Consider the following 21,532-nt stretch of genomic DNA (forward strand, 5'->3'; position numbering starts at 1 on the left):
AGATAGCTTTGTTGCAAAATAATAGCATATAAATCACAACTGTCGTATAAAGTACAACAGCGCGACAGCTCGAAGGTTAAAGTAATTGCTGAAAACCAATTCCAACCCAATGGATGGGAGTAGAGATTTTCATGAATTTGTTTACTATTATTTGACTACATGTTAAAAATGCTGCAAAAATCTCATGCAAAATTAGCTCTAAAAGGATTTGCTTATTCAGCAACATTCTTAATTACGGTTTGAAGAATGAGTTTTTACTATGAGATGATAAGATTATACAAACATTACAGGACGTGTTTGGCACATGGCTACCTTTAAATCATCACCGGAAAAGCTGAAAATTTCACTAAGCATTTTTTTATCGTAAGGCTGATAAGGGAAACATGAGAGATTTTCAAACTTGTTTGAATTTTGAATCACCCTAACGTCCTATATCTCTACTGAACAAGATTTCATCATTTTTTGCTTATTGTTAAATTGTTACTCTTTTGATTATGAAATAGACCCAGAAAATGTACCATTGTTTTAGAACTTCAAATTACTTGTAAACTAATTAATTCAAGTCACACCACGTAGAAACACTTTTAAAACCTTATTTTTATCAAAATTATTTCAATAGTTTATATTGTTCAAGATAAAGCAATAAGTTTTTTGAAAACATTCTTTTAATTAAGTAGAGATTAGAGAATGTCTACTAGCTGAAAAAATCTGTAGAACCTGGAATTTCCAGTACATTCCATTCAGCCTGGAAAAACTTAGAATTCTCTTTAATAATCAGGGAAATTGTTCAAATGCTAGAATATGTCCATGACGAAGGATTACAACCATGAAACGCCGAAAAGTTTCATAGCATAGCATAGACTGAATGTTCATGTCAATGCACATAGGGTCAGACCACAATATTAGGAGGAAAACAATATTTTGACTATGAAGATGGTTTTTTAGAACAAAAGTGTCTTCGGTGTCTTCTACATTCTGACATTAGGTGATAGGGTGGTCCTACAAAATACGGCAATATTTTTGGCAGTTTTTATAAGTTTTTAATATATATTGCCCATAACTTTTTTGTTTCAAATTCTATCAAAATTACGTCTTCTAAAAAGTTTTAGAACTAATTGAAACGCGCATTTTGGTGAAAGAGTTAAGTGATTCTATTCATTAGTTCATGAAATATGACCATTCTTGTTCAAACGTCAATATCTCAAAAAGGGGGATAAACGGGGATGCAATTTGCTCATGATCTGAAAAGTATAAATAAGAGATTCAAATGATATATTGTATCTCTCGAGGATATTGGAGGATTTACAGTATAATTTTGATGTGAAAACGATCATTTTTTACTGAAAATTCATGATTTTAGTTGAAAGTAGTCCTCACCTCATTATATGTAACATTTTTGCTGAAGACACTTTTGTTCTAAAAATTCATCTTCACGGTCAAAATATTTTTTTCCTCCTTATATTGCGGTTTGGCCCAATGTGCAATGGTTACTACTCCATGATTGATCAGAAGTGGTAAACATTGCTCTTCGATCCAAAGGAATAAGGAGTGGGACTTTCCGCTTATTCTCGAAGTGGACATTTTAGCAGATTGAGATATTATAGGTCAATAATGGCGACGGCCAAATCCTTACAGTCAGTAGTGAAGGGAAAGGAATGTTAGGGTGTAATGATTGTTGCTTCTAGAGACCGAGAATACCTCCGGATCTGCACAATCATCACGGGAAGGGTGTTTATTAGTGAGGGAGGAAATGATCTGGGAATCACCTTTGGTTTGTGATGCGATCCATGGATAAGAATGAAAAGTTTTTGTAGATATAAGAAATACGTCAACATCCATAATGTCGAATCATTCAACAGATGTTTTCAAAAATGGCGAAGAGAAAATATATGTATATTGGAATTATATAGAACAAGAAAAGTGCTGACACTTGTAGAGACGAACCGTACAGATAGTTTGTTTTAAAACTACATAAAAGTAACGCTGACTGAAACGGCTGTCATTCACGAACCACTGGAGTGAAGCCAAAAATTTGGTGCTGTTTTGACAGCTCGTCCAAAAATACCGTTTTAGGCATTGGGAATGTGACATTCATGTTTTATCTACCATTCTGGTGTTAAGTGCGTATTAATTTATCCAGTTTTCCGTAATTGCTAGATAATTTAACTACATTTTATTAGACACAACGATTATCAATAGTATATTTTTTTCTCATACGACTTTTGTCGCTTCCGCGCGTGGTTTGATGAGCGCAAAGCTTAAATTTGTTTACTCAGCGCTAGCGCGTGTTCTTCAGGGGGTTAGAAAAAATGTGTAATCATAAGCATAAAACGAGCTCACTAGTTGGTTTTCCATCCTCGACTACGCACGAATATTTTTTCACACTCGCACAACGCGAATCGCAAAACTTCTCGGCGTCCCGTAAACAAACCGTTTTACTTGGGCTTTCAGGAGCATTCCCTAAAGCGCCAAAAAGCTTAATATGGGAGAAAACTCTTCTTCAATAATAACGTTTCTATATTGAACTAATCGTACAAATCTGATTTAACTAGCGTTCGTTGAAAATCGTTGGATCACATGTGCTACAATCGGAAAGAGAGAGAGAGAGAGTTAAATGTTTATTTTTTTAAGATAAAACATGCTTAGACTAGAAATCAGTACTTAAGATTACCCAACTGGTATGGACAAGTTTTTAAGATTTTTTTTTTCGATTTCTTAAAACATGATTTAAGATCATGAACCTATCTATTATTCATCTGTCAATAGGATGCAGATTAGTTTTTCTTTATGTGTAGGAATATGAAACAAAAATCTTTGGATACCGTATTCGATAAAGAATCTTTGTTCATTATTACGTTTTGAAGGGTTGGCCAGGTACAATCTGTTAAAAATAAAGAAAACAGATATTCATTTAAATAAGCGAAAGACCCCAAGTGGGCACTGTAGAGTTTGATATTATAATCCATTTTCATAAGTTAGACTACATTTCAATGTAAGCTTCTAGGTTGGCAACGTTAGCGACGGTCGGGAGAGTTCCGTGGAGAGTTGACGTGAAAGCAAGTGAGTGAGACCGTGCGGAACGCGGGTTGTAAAACGATCGGACGAATAAATGTAATTTAAGTGCTTTTAACTACCTGTCTGAATTACTATTCCGAAACCAGACTTTACATCTGGCGACGAGGATTGAAATTCAAAAGGTTTCGCGGTTTAAGTTTTTCAGAAAAAGTGAGGAAATACCAGTTGTGAGACTGGAGCAAAGGCTGAAGGCAGTGAGTGAAAGAAAAAGAGGCACAGCATCTGCCCTCGACTTCCAGCAGAAGGTAAGCGACGAGGTTATGTACAACATGATGGTAGTTGTTGAAGAGCTTCGAAAACAGTGTTAGAATCGTCAATATGGTTGTTTTTGTTTATATATTTTTTTCAATGGTGCTAACGGTGTTTTTATGAACGGTGGTATGACCGACGAAGAATGAGAATGAAAAAGCAAACAAAAGAAATAGTGGTGAAATTTTTTTATGTTTGCGTTTTGTATGGAACTTTGTTTTCAATTAGGACGTCATGGGAGGGTTGTGTACCCAGATGGATATTCTACAGCTGCAAAATAAGACACGTGAAGGTTGAAAATGAAATTGTTTTTGGGTTGTTGATCTTGTGATGAGAGTGTACCTAAATTGAGCATTTGGACGCGTTTGTGAGACGGCAGTATTGAATAAATTGAGAAGACAACGGTTGGGTACCAAAATACAAGAGCTCTGGTTGTGTACCATACAGTGGAGTTAAAGGTGATGTACCTGTGTGCGGATCCTTTCCGAATGTAGTGAAGGTTGTGTACCAATGGAGGAAAACTTTTTTTTTTGTTGCTGTGTGCGTTGAATAAAATGAGAATGAAAATGGTTGAGTACCATAATACAAGAGTCCTGGTTGTGTACCATATAATGGAAAAGGCTGTATACCTGTGTGCGGATTATTTCTGAATGTAGCGAAGGTTGTGTACCACTGCGGGAAAGAGTTTTGGCTGTGTGCCATGTGAAACAGTTCTTGTTTTAGCTGTACAAGAAAAAAAAAGTATGGCGAACAATACAAGAAATAATAGCGAATGAAGTGATTACATATGAACATATTGTTAATTGAGGAAAAGCGACTATTAAATGGAATAACGTAAGTGGTTGGATGAGTTCTGCATTTATGTTAGTAAGGTAAAGGAGTATGGTTATGCGCCGAATACACGCCATATGCGAGGGTGACAGAATCATGCATTTTCGATAAACGTTTCGAGCTCCCAAGGTAAGTGGAAATCTGACTTGGTCGTATAACAGATATTATTACAGTTTACAGATACTATGATTTTCACCGATATATGTAGCACCATTTTGAAAAAAAAAACAGTTCAATGATTTTTTTTAATTTTAATGTATTTTAACTAATTCTACGCATGTTACATGCTCATGAATTTTATTGTTTTTTTTTATATGAATTAAATTGTACGGAGTTCCGTAACGGATCATGATATGATTCTTTGGAAACAAATAACAACATTATTGACGGTTCAATGCAACAACTAAATACACTTGTAAGAAATGTAAGATTTTATGTTACATTTAAATGTTTTGAATACAGGATGAACATACCTAGCCGCATTAAGCCATTCGATGTGCATATCGAAACAAGCAGGTTACCATCGGAGTGGGAGGTATGGAAACTGGATCTTGAATCGTTTTTCATTGCACAACGTATTGAAACACAATCCGAAAGACGAGCACAACTGGCATACTTGGGTGGACCGGGACTTCAAGAATTACTGCGTCACCTTCCGGGAGTAAACCAGGTTCCACATGTGACATTAGATCCTCCTTTCTACGATGTTGCTATCAGATGTCTCGATGAATATTTTGAACCATTTCGTCGCAAGACATTTGAACGTCACGTATTCCATCAAATTAGACAAACTCCTGGTGAGCGGTTTGCGGACTTTGTTATGCGACTCCGTAAACAAATCTCAAGATGTGGTTATGGCGCAAATGTAGTAGACGAACTCATTGCGGACAGAATTGCCCAAGGGTGTGCATCGGAAGATTTGCGTATCAAACTCCTCCAAAAAGATAGAAGCCTTGAAGAAATTGTTGCTTTGGGAACCAGCATGGTCGAATCGGCCGAGCACTCCAAGAAATTCTATCAATTGTCCACATTGAAACCAGAATCTCACGATATCAACAAAGTTTCGGAACGTCGCTGGAATTGGAAACCTCAGAATACCAAGCGGGAAGGCATGTTTAAACAACCTCGTTTTGAGAAACGAACAAGTGAACGTCAAACCGACCGTTTTATTTGCTACAGTTGCGGTCGAAGAGGTCACATACAAGGCAGCGATGAATGCCCAGCAAAGCGCACAAAATGTGCAAATTGTGGTAGAATTGGGCATTGGGCCGAACGATGTTATTCTCGTGGGGATTCTCATAAGCGACGTCAACAATCCCCTGGCAGAGGACCACCTCAAAAACGAATTCGTGCGATCACTGAGGAAGTCGAAAAGCAGAAATCATCGGATTACATTTTTTTCGCTATGGGTCGAAACGTGTTCATGTTCAAAGTGGGAGGAGTTGACATCCCGATGACTATAGACTCAGGAGCGGATGCGAACGTGATAACAAGCGACATTTGGGAACAGATGAAAGAATCAGGAGTTAAGGTTTGCGAGATGACCAATGAAGTAGATCGAACTCTCATTGCGTACGCATCGAACGAACCAATGAAGATGAAAGGTATGTTCCACGCAGACATCGAAGCAGGTAATCGACGAACATTTTCACCATTCTACGTCGTGGAAAATGGGCAACAATGCTTGTTGGGTGATAAAACAGCCAAAGAACTACAAGTATTGAAAATCGGCTTAAATGTGAATTCGATAAATTCTGAACCAAAGAAACCTTTTCCAAAAATCCGAGGATTCACGGTTGAGATTCCAATCGATAAGGACGTCCAGCCAGTCCAACAGCCCTATAGGCGCCCTCCGATTGCTATGGAGGAAGAAATTGGGAAGAAGCTTCGTGCGCTTTTGGAGCGAGACATAATTGAACGCGTTGCGGAACCATCACCCTGGGTTTCGCCAATGGTACCGGTAGCGAAAGATTCGGGGGAAATACGCCTATGCATCGACATGCGTCAGGCGAATAAAGCAGTGCTGCGCGAAACTCATCCTTTGCCTATTGTTGAAGAACTACTGGGGTCAGTAAATGGTGCTGTTCGGTTTTCGAAGATAGACATAAAGGATGCCTATCATCAGGTGGAAATTTCTGAGAGGTCTCGGCCGATTACTACATTTATCACCAAATACGGGCTATTCAGGTAAAGCGAGAACGTTATCTCCAAGTTTTTTCTTTTATTCAGATGAATTTGAAGTTGTTTTGTATAATGTTAAATAGATGAACTCCCATTGAAATTATTTGTTTTATTCTTCCAATTGTTTTTTTTAACCACCATTGCTTTCAACCAGATACAAGAGGCTAATGTTCGGTGTGAGCTGCGCACCAGAGCTATTCCAGAAAGTTATGGAATCAGTTCTTGCCGGACTTGAAGGAGTAGTTATATACCTCGACGATGTTATGGTATATGGTACAAATCAAGATGAGCACGATAAAAGGTTGGCCGCTGCACTACAACGACTATCTGAATATGGTATTATGCTAAATGATCAAAAATGCGTCTATAACGCCGAATCACTAGAATTTCTTGGACATGAGCTCTCTGCTATTGGCATTCGTCCAAAGGAAAGCAGATTGAGTGCTATTCAACAATTTCGGGAGCCTCAAAACGTATCAGAACTACGAAGTTTTTTGGGTCTAGTTTGCTACGTGGGTAGATTTATACCACATCTAGCTGCAAAAACTGATTGTTTGAGACAGTTGCTTCGCGCAGAGGTACCATTTAAATGGACGGAAAAAGAGAAAATTGCGTTCAATTCGATAAAAACGGATATATGTAAAATTGAGCACTTGGGATTTTTCAATCCCAAGCACCGTACAAAGCTAATAACCGATGCAAGTCCAACGGGGTTAGGAGCTGTCCTTCTACAAGAAGATATGAATGGACAAACAAAAATAATCGCTTTTGCCAGTAAGGCTCTAACGGATCTAGAAAGAAAATACTTTCAAACCGAAAGAGAAGCTCTATCCCTTGTGTGGGGAGTAGAAAAATTTAAGTTATACTTACAAGGCAGAAAGTTTGTACTAATGACTGATTGTAAGGCTCTCAAATTCCTATTTAGCACCAGATCGAAACCCTGTGCCAGAATCGAACGATGGGTCCTTCGATTACAAGCCTATACGTACGACGTAGAACATATTCCGGGAAATGCAAATATAGCTGATGCCATTTCGAGACTATCGTTATCCTCACCTGAACATTTTGATGAACCTGTAGATGCGTTTATTCGTACAGTAGCTGAGCAATCAGCGGTAGCAGCAATAGAATTTGGTGACATTGTAAAAGCAACCCAGGAGGATGAAGTAATTCAAAAAGTTATGATAGCATTACAAACAAAGTCGTTTGACGATGTTCCAAGAGAATTCAAACCGTTTACTAATGAGCTTTGTGGAATTGAAGGTGTTCTGCTCAGAGGGACTAGATTGGTAATTCCTCGATATCTTCAACATCGTGTTCTCGAAGCAGCACATGAAGCACATCCTGGAATTGCTGCTATGAAACGCAGATTGCGCCAAAAAGTGTGGTGGCCAGGTATCGACAAAAATGCAGAAGACTTCGTGAAGAACTGTAAACAGTGTATATTAGTTGGTTCCATTGGAGTGCCAGAGCCGATACGTCGCTCTAGAATGCCAGATAATCCATGGACTGACATTGCAGTGGACTTTATGGGGCCACTTCCTTCCGGTCATTCGATATTTGTTATGGTCGATTACTATAGCAGATTCACTGAGGCAGTAGTCATGAAACAAACAACTGCTAAGCGAACAGTTGAGGCGTTACATGAAACATTTTGCAGGTTTGGAATGCCAGAGACTATCCGATCTGACAATGGTCCACAGTTCATAAGCGAAGAACTAAAATCATTTTGCGCCCAATACGGAATAAAACTATTGAAAACGACGCCATATTGGCCTCAGGCCAATGGCGAAGTAGAAAGGGCGAACCGAGCCATACTTAAACGTTTAAAAATCAGTCAACTTTCGGAAAACACAGATTGGATATGGGACTTGCGGTCATTCCTTCTCATGTACAATTCTACTCCACATGCGACTACAGGAGTTTCACCATCTAAACTGATGTTCGGTCGTATTTTGCGGGACAAAATTCCAGTTTTCGGGGAAATGGGTAGACGTGCCGATGACGAAGAAATACGAGATCGAGATTGGACAAATAAAATCAAAGGAGCAGAGTATGCGGATGCACGACGTGGAGCAAAGCAATCTGTTTTCAAAGAAGGCGAGACAGTGGTCACAAAGCGCATGACGAAGGACAATAAGCTTTCTAGCAGTTTCGAACCAGAAGAATGTATAATAGTAAGTTTGGACGGCCCAGAAGCTACTTTGCGTTCAACGAAAACTGATCGACTTTTTAAGCGGAACGTCGCTCACTTGAAACTATTTCCTCGAGATGCACATGCAGAAACAATGATAACAAGCGAAGAAGACATAACGGTAAGAGCAGGAACTGGCGAAGATCACTGTACCGTTGGTGAAGAAAAATCTGAACGAGCGAATCAAACCAACCCTAGCACAAAGCTGGAACGTCCTACGCGCACACATCGAAAGCCGACTTATCTTGATGAATATCGAACATAATTGATTGTAGGTCAGTAAAGTTAAGGGGGGATGTAGAGTTTGATATTATAATCCATTTTCATAAGTTAGACTACATTTCAATGTAAGCTTCTAGGTTGGCAACGTTAGCGACGGTCGGGAGAGTTCCGTGGAGAGTTGACGTGAAAGCAAGTGAGTGAGACCGTGCGGAACGCGGGTTGTAAAACGATCGGACGAATAAATGTAATTTAAGTGCTTTTAACTACCTGTCTGAATTACTATTCCGAAACCAGACTTTACAGGCACCAGGATGAGGCTTATTTTTCGAAAGTTTTTGAAACCATAAATTTGCATGCTCCTATGAATTCAAATCGCATAAGGAAATAAACCTCGAAATTTGAGCCCAAAATTTTAAGATTTAAAGGTAGCGCAAGCGACGTGAAGGTGAATTTTCAAGTTATGGAATATAACCTCCAGTGGAGTCTGCCCATTCTCTCCATTTTAATTTTCACAAAATATAATTTTCACTACATTTTCGACAATTCATTCATTAGTTAAAGATACAATTTACACGAAAAAAAAGTTATAATGCCAATTATGCTGAAAATTATGTTTTCTTTATAAACCAAAAAATAAACATATTTTTGAATTAATCCAGGCCTAGCTATAAATAAATAAAACATTAAAAAGCTTCGGTTTTTGCTCTCAATGCTTAAAATGAATTTTACGTATCATTTCCAATTTAAAACACCATTTTATTTCGTGGTTCTATAAAGTAGCTCAAAAAGGAATATACTGAAAATAACACGCCAACACGTTAATAATTCCAATGGACGATTTTGTACTTTGGAGGAAGCACCACAATTACGAAACAGCATGTAATGCTCAGTGGCGCAATCGGAAAATGCTCCATACAAAAAAAAAACAAGAATCGAACCCACGATATACCTGAATGCCTGTTGACACTAACCAGTGATTAGTAACCACACATTCTAATATCAGGATAAAAAGCTCGCCAAGGTTCGAGCGTGGTACTGGCGATGGCTGACGGCATGAGGTTATGTTCACTTGTACTTAGATTTCCGTTAGAATCATTGTTGTTCCATATTAGGATACAAACAATTTAGAACATTACCTCGGTAGGGCCAGAGAATTTGTTTATATAGAGAAGCGCGGATTCTGAAACCACCAATTGAACCGTCAAACGTGGTTCCAATCGAGAAAATTCAATGAGACTCAAAGAGATGTTACGCAAAATTGACGATGGATGTGTGTTAGTGAAAAGCAATACGAAAGTGACATCATTGATAAGCTTGGTTTCTTATGGCGACTGACAGGATGACACGCACACTAAAATATTGTTTGAATGACCTCAATTATTGATAGTCTTTGCAAATATAGTTTATAAACAAAGTCAAAATCCTCTCTCTGGGTAGGGCGTTCAACCAGGGTGGGTTTACGACTGTCAACTACGAACAAAGCTTGCCTAACAATGATCTCTCACGCGGGCCAGCCCAAACAGCACAGGTCGGAAATGCGGGCCAAGCCAAGCAGTGAACGCTGATGTTTTTCAACACTCAAACAATGGGATGTCTAGCAGCGTTGTGAGTCATACTAACACCAAAGACGAAATAAAAACCTTCATGTCCTTTGCACTTGTCCGAACTTTAGAGGCACAAAAGGTAATAGAGCAAAATCTAGAATGCCGTGAAAAGTGTACTGTGATCTATCAAATTTGGGTACCTTTTGCAGTAGCAAGGGACCAAATGCAGTACTAGAAGTAGTACCCAATCTGAACCCGAGTGGGACGCACCTGCTAACACACTCACAAAACATGAACGATTATTATCTGTCTGTTTGGAATAATGAGCCTCTGTACGTGCCATAAATTCTTTTGTTCTTTTGACTTTTCCTGTGCGCCGTGTGTTGGTGCTGTCTCGCTCACTCGCACGGGCAACTTGAAAACAGGGCGCACAGTAAAAGTCAAACGTTTTATATTATGCATCCGGTAGAAATCAAGACCAACATTTATTTAAAACTATTGTTTTCTCGGGGCCGGAGCGTCGCAGCTAATCTGTGAATAGTGCGCTGTGTTCATAAAAATCGTTAGAATGCAGCGCCACACTAAAAAACTGATTTCAAAATCCGGCGATTTGAGGCGCGTCGCGAGTCTCACTGGCGTGATCCGGTTTGGTGGCGGTGCGACAATAGCATGCATAGGTTCATGTTGTTTCGATAAAACCGATGTACACGAGCGTCACGTGCATGTTGTTTACGCAATTACTGCACATTCCATTTACTCTAAATCAAAGCTACACAAAAATAAGTAAAATTCACGGCAGCTCTTTTGGACCAACACGTCGTGTTTATAACTTTACACATCCTGAAAAATTGCTCCTGTGCTAATTGATTCTTTTCATCTCAAAAAATATTAAAACACAAGGGTGCTTTTTTATTAGAGGTGTCCTTTTTTTTCTTATCTCATTTATTTGGCAGGCTCAGGCGCCGTAGGGCATAACAGAACCGAAATCTTTTTTTTACATTATTTACATTTTGAAATTTGTACTTAGGGATGGTACACAAATTATGTCACGCTAAATTTCAACTTTTTCGACCCTCTCCCCCCTCCTTTGTCACACTTTTTGTATGAGTCCTCCGAAAATTTTGTAAGGCTTGTCACGCTTGGATCGACCCCTCCCCCCCTTTGGAGCGTGACGTAATTTGTGATTGACCCCTTATTTTAAAAACTATGTTAGTTTAGGGAAGTTTTAAGGTTAGGGAATACATTTGTAACAGGAAGGGAAGGATTTTCCAGGATTTTAAAACTACTTATACTACTAAGCTGATGAAGCTTGAAGGGACAGGATGTCCAGATCTGTAATGAAACTAAACAGAAACGGTTTGTTGGAGACACGACGAGAAGAGGACAATTAGAAGGGTAAAAAGAAAAGTGAGAGAGAGACATCCTTGTGCGCAAAAACAAAATGATAAGGGAAAAATACGAAAGATAGACAAAATCGAGGTAGAAAATAATACAGGTTTATGTTTGCTGATGCAGTCCATTCTATTTAACGTGTATATTCTTGTACACAGTAGACACGTGCTTGGTGCTTAAAGGTGGAATGTTATCGATTGTTACATTTTTTTTCGAGAGGCAGTATTTATCTACTCGCCATAACAGTAAATAGTTACAACAATGATGCAAAAAGACAGCAATGTTTGCATACTTTGGACCTATGTACTTTCCAATCTGAGAATTGACCGAACAAACAGTGTAAGGTTTAATTACTTATTTTCACTCCGAAGTAAGAAGCTCGCTAGAGGCAGAAGTGTTTTGCATTGAAGTAATTTGTGTGCATGGAAAATGCTTCGATTTATACTTCTATTGAATCTATCTTTGATTGTGTTTGCATACTTTGGTATTTTTTTCAATTAACGCAAATTGCCTGGAATTTAATATAGAGCTGCATTTACAGACGATCTCCATTTACCTGATAATCCTAAGCATTATAACGAATACAGTCGACAATGTCATGTACCCGTCAAATGTGCAAGCGATCGTCGATGCCCGGAAGTCTACGACTGGAAAGATTTGGAGCGCTGGGCTCAGCAGGAAGCATACTCTCGTTTCGAGTGGGAATCAAGCTTCACGGATAAGCCGTGCTCGTTGATCAGTCATAGTGAATACGATTACAATTTGTTTTCCACCGGAGCATTATCGAGTGATGAAGAAATTGGAGTGAAGAATACGATGACAACAGATATTCTGCTGGAATATTTGGCTAGTGGTGCAAAGTGCCCTGTGAGGAATCTGCTGGAAGGTCGATGTCCGAATGTTAGTCGGGCATTGTCTCTGGAAGAATGCCAACACCAAAGATTGTATAAATGTGATCCAAACTATCCGTAAGTTGCGCATAATTATAAACGTTATGTTGATGAAGTGTAGTCATATGGATACGTTGCTACGCGGCCACGTGAGTCAGTTAGAATGCGTGAGAAGTGCGAATAAAAGTGGAATGAAAGTGAGTAGCAGCATCTTATAGAATATCAGACGGTATATTTTCATTCGGGTATTGAGCATTTTGCACCTTATTAGACTACTGTTCAGAATTTTTTTGCACAGTGAACATTTGCACACCTCACAATCAAACCCACATTGCAATTTTACAGCATGCTTCAATCTAACTTTTTTCGTCTTTGTTTTGATTTTATGCGAACGATTAGCATAAGCGATGGAACACAAACTATGCCACATTCAATTTTACCGCCCCCTCCCGTTTTTGACTCGCTTTTTGTATTTTGTAAGAACTACCACGTTTGGCTTGCCCCTCTCCCCATTTGGAGCGTGACATAATTTGTGACTTACCCACTGGTAAACCAAATTCACTTTGTCTAGGAATGCAATCCAAACATTTCCGGAAACGCCATCGAAAGAATGCCCCAGTGTCTGGTGCAGAATTAATACCACTAAACGAAGAGTTCAGAGTCAGAACTTCAGACAACGATTAAGATTAAATTGCTGAAAGTTATTTCGTTAGGAGGAATGCCAAATCGCTAATCGATTACGTCCTGAATCTGCTGAAACGGACCTGATTCCATTCCAAAATTATATCATTTTGGATCCAGTAAGAATAATTTCTCAAAGGTAATCCTCCCCGATGAGCCTTACGGCTGATCGCTATTGGTTGCCGTTTACGGTTTCAAAGATCATTTGTCGGGAAAAGAAGTCTGTTTGTGGTGTGTAGCTGGACGGTGCATAATTTTTACATGCTTTCAAATAAACTTAACAATTAAAAAGTTTTGATTCAATCTATTTAACTGCTTTGAACTATTCTGAAACGTCATAAATAGTTTTCAAAGCATACCCCTGTGGATTTTAGTGAGTGTGCAAATGTATCTAGCAAATGAACAATTTCATTCAAATCTAAAAATTCGTGCAACGGTCAATATGAAAACGGCAAATCGACAACACTTCAGTGTTCGTGCTGTTGTATTTTTAAGGCCCAAGTAAAAATGGTGCAAAAGTCAGAACTGAAAAAGCAGTTTTCTGATTTATCAAAATTTTTAGTGGTTTAGCCGACCATGCATGTAAAATAGGATTTTAACCTTTATTTAAGATATATGTAACTTGGCATAAAATTCATGATTGATCTTAGAAAAAATCGACTTGTTTAACATGCAAGCATACAAAATTCTTTGTTTTTCTCATACAGGACTGACCCGATTCTGTAAGCCCCTTTATGAGGAAAACTTTTTGTTGTCACTGTTCCATTATCAAATTTACTCCAAATTTATTACAATTTTGTTGAACTTACTTCGAATACGCCTAACATTTGCAAGACAAATCATTGATAAATTTCAGTGCGCATCGTACCTTCGTGCTGTGCGTACACGAATTCTCTCTGCTCTTGGAAGTTTTCGGTGCTACTAAAATAGTACTATTCAGTACTTTTTTTCTACTATTGATCCCTTTACGATTCTTGTTTGGACCCGTGCCTTCGATTTTTCGTTGGCCCATTGGCGAAAGCTAGCAGTGATAATCCTTCTTGGACACCGTCTTGGGAAAAAAATCTTAGGAGGTCACGTCTTCTTTAATTTTTTCACTTAACATGGTTGCAACTACAAACAGAAGGAAGGGTGAATCTCTGAATTCACAACTTCCATTCAAAAAAGTGGGATTTAAAACTGTCACTAAACGTGGCAAGAATGGAAGAAAGGACGTTTCTCCGGAATGCGAACTTTCTTCCAAGGGTGAAATGAATAATGTTGATAATTGTATCGAAATGAGCAATCAGTTCGATGCTCTAGACCAATTTTCCGAACACCAAATCGAAGCAGCCTCTAGCCCAGGCTCTTTGATTCAAGTGAGCAAGCAAAGAGTTCCACCTATCGTGGTCAGTTGTTCCAAATTTGGGGGATTTAGGCAGGAGATCTTGAACTTCATTAGGGGAATCAAGGTTTCCTTCCAAATCGCAAAGAAAAGAGAATGTCGCGTTTTGCCGGAAACTCTTAAAGATCGCGAACTTCTTCTCAAACATCTTGAAGAGAAGAAGCACATTTTTTTTACTTAGGACGACAAAACTGAATGTTTGTTCAAAGTCGTCTCTCAAGTTACTATAAGTCACCTGAAGAGATCAAAAGTGGAATAAATGATTTACTTGGATTTTCCCCAGTCCAAGTAATCATTATGAAAAAGAGAACCCAATCTGGCATTGTTCGGAAAGGGCTTTCTCAAGAATATTATTTAGTTCACTTTAACAAAACAGAACTAAATAATATTGAAGCTTTAGAAAAAGCAAAACTTAAGTTCGATGTCCCTGTGACGTAGGAACATTTCCAGAAACCTTGAAGAAATTACCAGAACCCCACTCAGTGCCGTCGGTGCCAAAAGTGGGGTCATGGTACAAAAAATTGTCGCATGGATGCTAAATGTATGATTTGCGGAGATTCTTCTCACGCCACGGACGTCTGGCCAGTGAAGGAAGATACCGATAAGTTCTTATGCGCCAATTGCAAGGGCCATCATAAGTCAAATTTTTGGTCTTGCCCGTGGCGCAAGAGAGTCGTTGAGGCTCGTGCCAGGCAGATGAAAGATAATATCCGTTACGATAACGGTCGTTTCCGGAATTTGCCTGGTAGAGTATCGAACAATGCTCATTTATCAGTTAACGATCGCTTAATCATGAATCATAATCATGCTCATTCACAAACTAATTTTAATCCGTCGGGTAGCCGTTCGAATCTTTCAATTTTGAATGTATTTACCCACGGAAAATCCTTTGCCGATATCGTAGCAGGTAATTTGAACTCCTCTCCTATTCGTTCCATGAGTACCCATTCTACTTGTTTCAAACCAAATGGAAAAAAACCCTACGGCCACAGGTAACTCCTACTCCGCATCTTCGTCTACCGAAAATTTTAATGGGAAATCATCAGATAATGTACCCAGTTCAAGTGATATTTCTGCCTCTGATTTTAATTTTCTAACTGAACAATTGAATCTAATGATTGATGCAATGTTCAAAGCCACTACTATGACTGAAGCAGTCCAAGTTGGTGTAAAATTTACTAATCAAATTGTTACTGGATTACGTTTTTCTAATGGATCCAAAAATAATTTAAATATTTTAAATTGGAATGCTCGTTCTTTGAATGGTAAAGAGGACGAGCTGTTTAATTTTCTTACAGTTAATAACGTACATATAGCAGTTATTACCGAAACGTATTAAAACCTGGATCTAAACTCAAAAGAGATCCTAACTTTTTTGTTTATTGTAATGATCGACTTGATGGTGCATGTGGGGGAGTTGCAATCATCATTCATAGGCGTATAAAACATCAACTGTTTTCGTCATTTGAAACTAAAGTTTTTGAAACTTTAGGTGTTGAAACACAGTTTGGTAAATATACTTTCATAGCTGCCTATTTGCCTTTTCAATGCTCTGGACAGCAAGTTAATTTGCTCCAAACTGACTTGCAAAAATTGACTCGCAATAAGTCAAAATTTTTTGTCATTGGTGACTTTAATGCCAAACATCGGTCATGGAATAATTCTCAAAGTAATGCGAACGGCAGAATTTTATTTGATGAATGCTCTTCAGGATATTTCTCAATTCAATACCCTGATAGCCCTACATGTTTTTCCTCTTCTAGAAATCCATCTACGATTGACTTGGTCTTAACCGACTCTAGTCATCTTTGTAGCCAATTAGTTACTCATGCCGATTGTGATTCTGTTCAAGTCCCTGTTACTTTTCAAATATCACATGAAGCGATTCTCAATCCTATCAGCTTCACTTTCAATTATTTTCGAGCCGATTGGAACATATATGAAACATATATTGACTCTAGTCATGATATTAACATTTCTTGGAGGAGGAGGAGTTTGATATAAAATTAACATTTCTTTACACACTAAACTTGGTATTGACAATGCTCTTGAAACTTTAACAAATTCCATTCCTTCCGATTATGAAATTATAGACCAAATACTGATATCTAGTGGGAAAAAATCCGAGGTAGATTCGATTCGTATAATCTGCTGGTTTAGACATAGCGTGTAGCAATATCAGGTCACCCTCTTCTTCTTCTTGGCATTATGTCCTCACTGGGATAGAGCATGTTTCTCAGCTTAGTGTTCTTATGAGCACTTCCACAGTTCTTAACTGAGAACTTTCTTTGCCAAAGTTGCCATTTTTGCATTCGTATATCGTGTGGCAGGTACGATGATACTCTATGTCCAGGGGAGTCAAGGAAATTTCCATTACGAAAGATCCTGGACCGACCGGGAATCCAACCCTGACACCTTCAGCATGGTTTTGCTTTGTAACAGCGGACTCTAACCACTCGGCTAAGGAAGGTCCAATCAAGTCATCTATGTATGAAACTTAAGAGCAAATATTTCCGCCCAAAACTGGTGCAGTGTCTACGAAATGAGTATACATGATTAGGCCTTAGCTCACGATAATATACACCAGTACCAGCTCTACCTTCAAGAAGGGAGCCATTAGTGTAAAACACTATTGTTTGATATACTTCTTTACAAATAGCCAGACGTCCACTCTTCCCTTGAAGGGAATTGTGTGGTCAATATCCTGTAAGGAAAGGGGTAAGCAATTGTGAGATCACTTGGAGCAAGGACAATTTTGTCCCAATTCAACAAAAGTTGAAACAACGAAGTGTGTGGAGATCTTCGATTCATTGGATTTTTCTCCAGTGGATCAAATACCCATACGCGGTAACAGCAAGCAAGTGCTTCTTATTTGAGATGTATGTGTAGTGTGCAACGTTGAAAAGAGCCTCGAGTGCTGCCGTGGGAGTGGCCCAATTTTGATTGGATTGTTCTCACTTCGCCCTTTTGCTACCACACAAGTCATCCACAAGCCAATATTGGTCGAACAACTGTTGTGTAAATCCATTTGATATACCGTCGTTTCATATTACGGACACTTAAGCTCTTAGTGAAGTATAACTCATCAAACAGCATATAAAATAAATCATTCTGTATGATTCCTTAGCGTAATGGAGCCTTCATAATATAAAACTTTTGAATTATGAGTGAAAAATTTGACACTTTGAATCGAACTCCGGACAGCTCAAGCAAATCATAAGTAGAACAGTCAAATCGTCAAACCGCTAAAGAGACGTTTAAGGTAGTTGGACATTACAAATTCTCATAGATATTAATGGAAAATGCTCATTAAAGCGAGCCTCGAAAGAGATAACTTTTGACCGGCAAAAATTGAAACATTTACTGTGAAATGTTTCCCATACAAAGTAGAGTGTCCGGAATTCGAAGCTGTTCGTAATATGAATCAAAACGGTACTTGGGAGTTCTACAAAAGGTTCATTGGCACTGACCGAAGGCCTTGCAAGCTAACTTGATTCTGAATTCAATGAGTCCAGGAAAGTTGGGAATCTAAAATGACTACGACATACTTTACTTGATCAGTTACCGTAATCTCAGTGCCAAAAAGACGTATAGGTCGATTCCCATCGCGGTTTCGTCTTTCTGTGAAAAAAAAAACAGTAGATGCATTAATTTTTTGATTAACCGAAAGACCATTTTGGAGACACCAACTCTCGAATACCTGCACAGCATTTTGCATCAAGTCGAAAAGGGGGCTTACGCACATACTAGTTATCTAAGCTTTACAGTCGTCGGAAAATCCATAAGTTGGAAAACCGCTATAATTGAGTTGCTTCAATAGCGCAGTTCATGGGGAGTCTTATGAGGGCATCCGTAAACACTCAATTTCCGTATCGCAGCATGATGCAATCTCCAGATAAGATGTCGGTTTTTGAGCATTTGGTAAATCCAATTGGTTATCAGTGTAGGTATGCAAACCTGAGCGTCTCAAGCGGAAGCACCCAACCGGCTATTCGGAAATCTTTAACCCAAGCTGGATAATACTCCCCAAAATCATCAGAGTTCAGTGATATACTCTAGAGCAGCGTGCTGCCTTTGTCTCTTTGCGAGGGAGGGAAAAAATGCTAAGCAGAGAGGCAACGAAAAATGAGCGAGGAAGATGCAGCACAAAACACAACAGAATGAAATTCCATAGAAAAGAATGCCTTCAAAACTCCCCGAGGACCGTCTTGTTTGGGCGGCACACTCAAGAGTTCTTTTGAAGTGTGAGTAAAGGTGAGCATAACAACAAGAGAGAGAGTATCTGAAAAATTACCCGCATATTTTGGACTCTCACTCGAGTCGCTTGAGTATCTGTGTTGAACATTTTGAGTTCAGTTTTTACTTCTCTGAAAAACGGCAAAATCGCCTTATCTTTGCATCGCAGAGGAGTTTCTATCAAGCATGCCGTCAATTACCATTCGGTGCTTGTTGACATTCTTCACGTCTATCACTCCCAGGCACTCTTCATCGAACCAGTTATTTCTGCTTTGTTGTTGATCAGTGCCAATTAGTCCGGCACCGTTGTGGTTACAGCTTCATGTTTCCCAACCTGCGTTGGATCCGAATTGATGTTTGGGCCTAGATCAAATAAATGTGTTTGCGGAGATTACATGCGAAGTAGGTACTAGGTACTGATTGCCATTCGTTTCCAGATCTCTTGCCGTGAAATCAATTCGTTTACTTAATTTTTGCTTTTCTTGGTTGATGTAAAGTATTTGATAGATCTATCCAGAATTGTTCTACACCTTAATCATAGAAGAGGGACTGCCTTCTCGATGTTTGCGTGATTCAGCATTGTCCTCACATTGTTCTTTATCTGATTAAGAAATCCAAACTATATAATTTTAAAACTTTTACATATAAGCTGTACTTAAATTTTCAACTGTTCCTAGTTGTAGCATATGTGACCCTGCGATGTGGCTTTAATTGAACTGACTTTTGTTTTTTTGCAGCTATCGCTCGTACAATGGTATCTGCAACAATTTACAGCATGCGACGTGGGGTCAAGCTGGGAATCCCATGAAACTGGAAATAGCACCCTGTTTCGATGATTTTGTTTCGAAACAGCGCAGAAGCTCAACCGGAAGAACATTGCCAAACAACCGGAAAGTTATAAGCGATATTCAGCGTGCATTGAGGAACATTACAGCTAGGCATGTATCGGATGAAATGTTCAGCATATTTGGTCTGATGTTTGCTGAATTCGCCACTTCGGATATGATTGGTCGAGTAATGAAGCGTGCTCGCAACAGTACCGGTGGATTCCGAGGTTGCAGGGCTGATGGAAAAGGAATATCTCCGTATCAAGCACCTTTGACGGCGCCTTTGACTGTTCTTCCGGACGACTCAAACTATGGACCAAAGAACGTTGAATGCCTTAATTTTAGTCCGATTGAAAATGCTAATGATCAATGTGATTTAAGGTACCCTACCAAGAGGAATACCGCGACTAGTTACCTCGATTTATCTGCAATGTACGGTAATGGCGATCAGTACGACGAAAATGGAAAATTGAAAACATCATACTGCGGAGCGTCTGCTACATTCGATCGTAATCATGTTATATCAATTCAGTTCATGGCAATAGCAGGTCTGTTTGCCCAACTGCATAATTATTGTATTGATAGAGTACGATCATGTGGGCAGGAATCCAAAGAAGAGGATATTATAGAAAAATGCCGCTCATTAACGATTGGTGTCTACCAAAGAATAGTTTATGACGAATGGTTGTACAGCTTATTTGGCGACGATTTATTCCAACAGTGTGATTTCAACTGCAAGTATGATGAAAATTTGGAATCGAGTGTTTCCTCGACGTACACCAACGCACCCGGTCGTTTTCAACACATATGGATCCCTGATCATTTTTCACTCTCCGAAGGTGGAAAACAAGTGCTAAAACCAGTGTTTGAGTTTTTCCACAATTTCGGTTCATTCGACTGTAAGAGTGTTTTAGAGGGGATGTTCAACGACTCGATTCGTGTTGATACCTTGTCGGAGACGGTAAATACGAATATTTCACAAACTGTTCAAATGTAACACTACGATGATTTTTTTTTCTAGCTCATCAACACATTTTTCACAGACGACGGAGTACATGGACATTGTTTATTGTGTCTTGATTTGGAAAGAGGCCGCGACGCTGGTTTATGTCCATTAGTCTTGTACAAACATTACTTTGATAGAATCTCAGAAAATCCAACCAAATGCTATGAATCGTTTGATGATTTGAATGACATATTCTACGAAGAAGTGAGTATTTCAAATAATCGTCTAACCGTGTCTAATATGATATATTGAACTTTTATTCTAGCTCATCAACGTCTTCAAAAAACATTATGAAAGTCCATTCGATCTAGATGCATTGTTTCTAATATTCGAGAAGGAAATACCAAATGGAGCTTTCATGCCCAGGACGGTAGCAGCTTCGACATGCTTACAGTTCAAAAATTTGAAGTGTAGTGATCGTTTCTTCTATTCCTGGAATCAGTTCTTGACACCTGGTACTGCAATTCTAACATAATCTAGTACGTTTAGTTTGATACTATTTTTTTTATTTTTAGCTCAAAAGGAATTGATTAACTCCATTGACATGGTAACTTTGTTGGCGATGTTTGGTGGAATAGAACAGGTGCCGCGAAACCCTTGGTTCATCAACTCAGAGGCGATTTATGCAAACAAAATAAAGCAGGAGATGAATAGCAAACATCACCTATTTTGTAGTCTTTGAAGGTGTGCATAAATCTGTTTGTATATCGGAAAAGTCATTAAAAATCAACAACATTCCTTATTCTTTAGCAAACGTATTTGTCGCATTTGTTTTATACATATTGCGTTTGTTGTTCATGTTTATCTGATCTTCGATAAA

General features: G+C 38.8%; 1 protein-coding gene across 1 annotated transcript; it reads left to right on the forward strand.

The window, feature by feature from the left end:
• Positions 1-12,008: 12,008 nt before the first annotated feature.
• Positions 12,009-21,470, forward strand: LOC23687887 (chorion peroxidase). The gene is made up of 6 exons (XM_021852784.1): positions 12,009-12,172; positions 12,230-12,656; positions 19,617-20,667; positions 20,728-20,916; positions 20,978-21,167; positions 21,228-21,470. The coding sequence occupies exons 1-6, from the start codon at positions 12,118-12,120 to the stop codon at positions 21,392-21,394; spliced, it is 2,079 nt and encodes a 692-aa protein (XP_021708476.1). The 5' UTR covers positions 12,009-12,117; the 3' UTR covers positions 21,395-21,470.
• Positions 21,471-21,532: the final 62 nt, after the last annotated feature.

Source organism: Aedes aegypti, chromosome 3 (genome assembly GCF_002204515.2).
Source record: "Aedes aegypti strain LVP_AGWG chromosome 3, AaegL5.0 Primary Assembly, whole genome shotgun sequence".
NCBI lineage: Eukaryota > Metazoa > Arthropoda > Insecta > Diptera > Culicidae > Aedes > Aedes aegypti.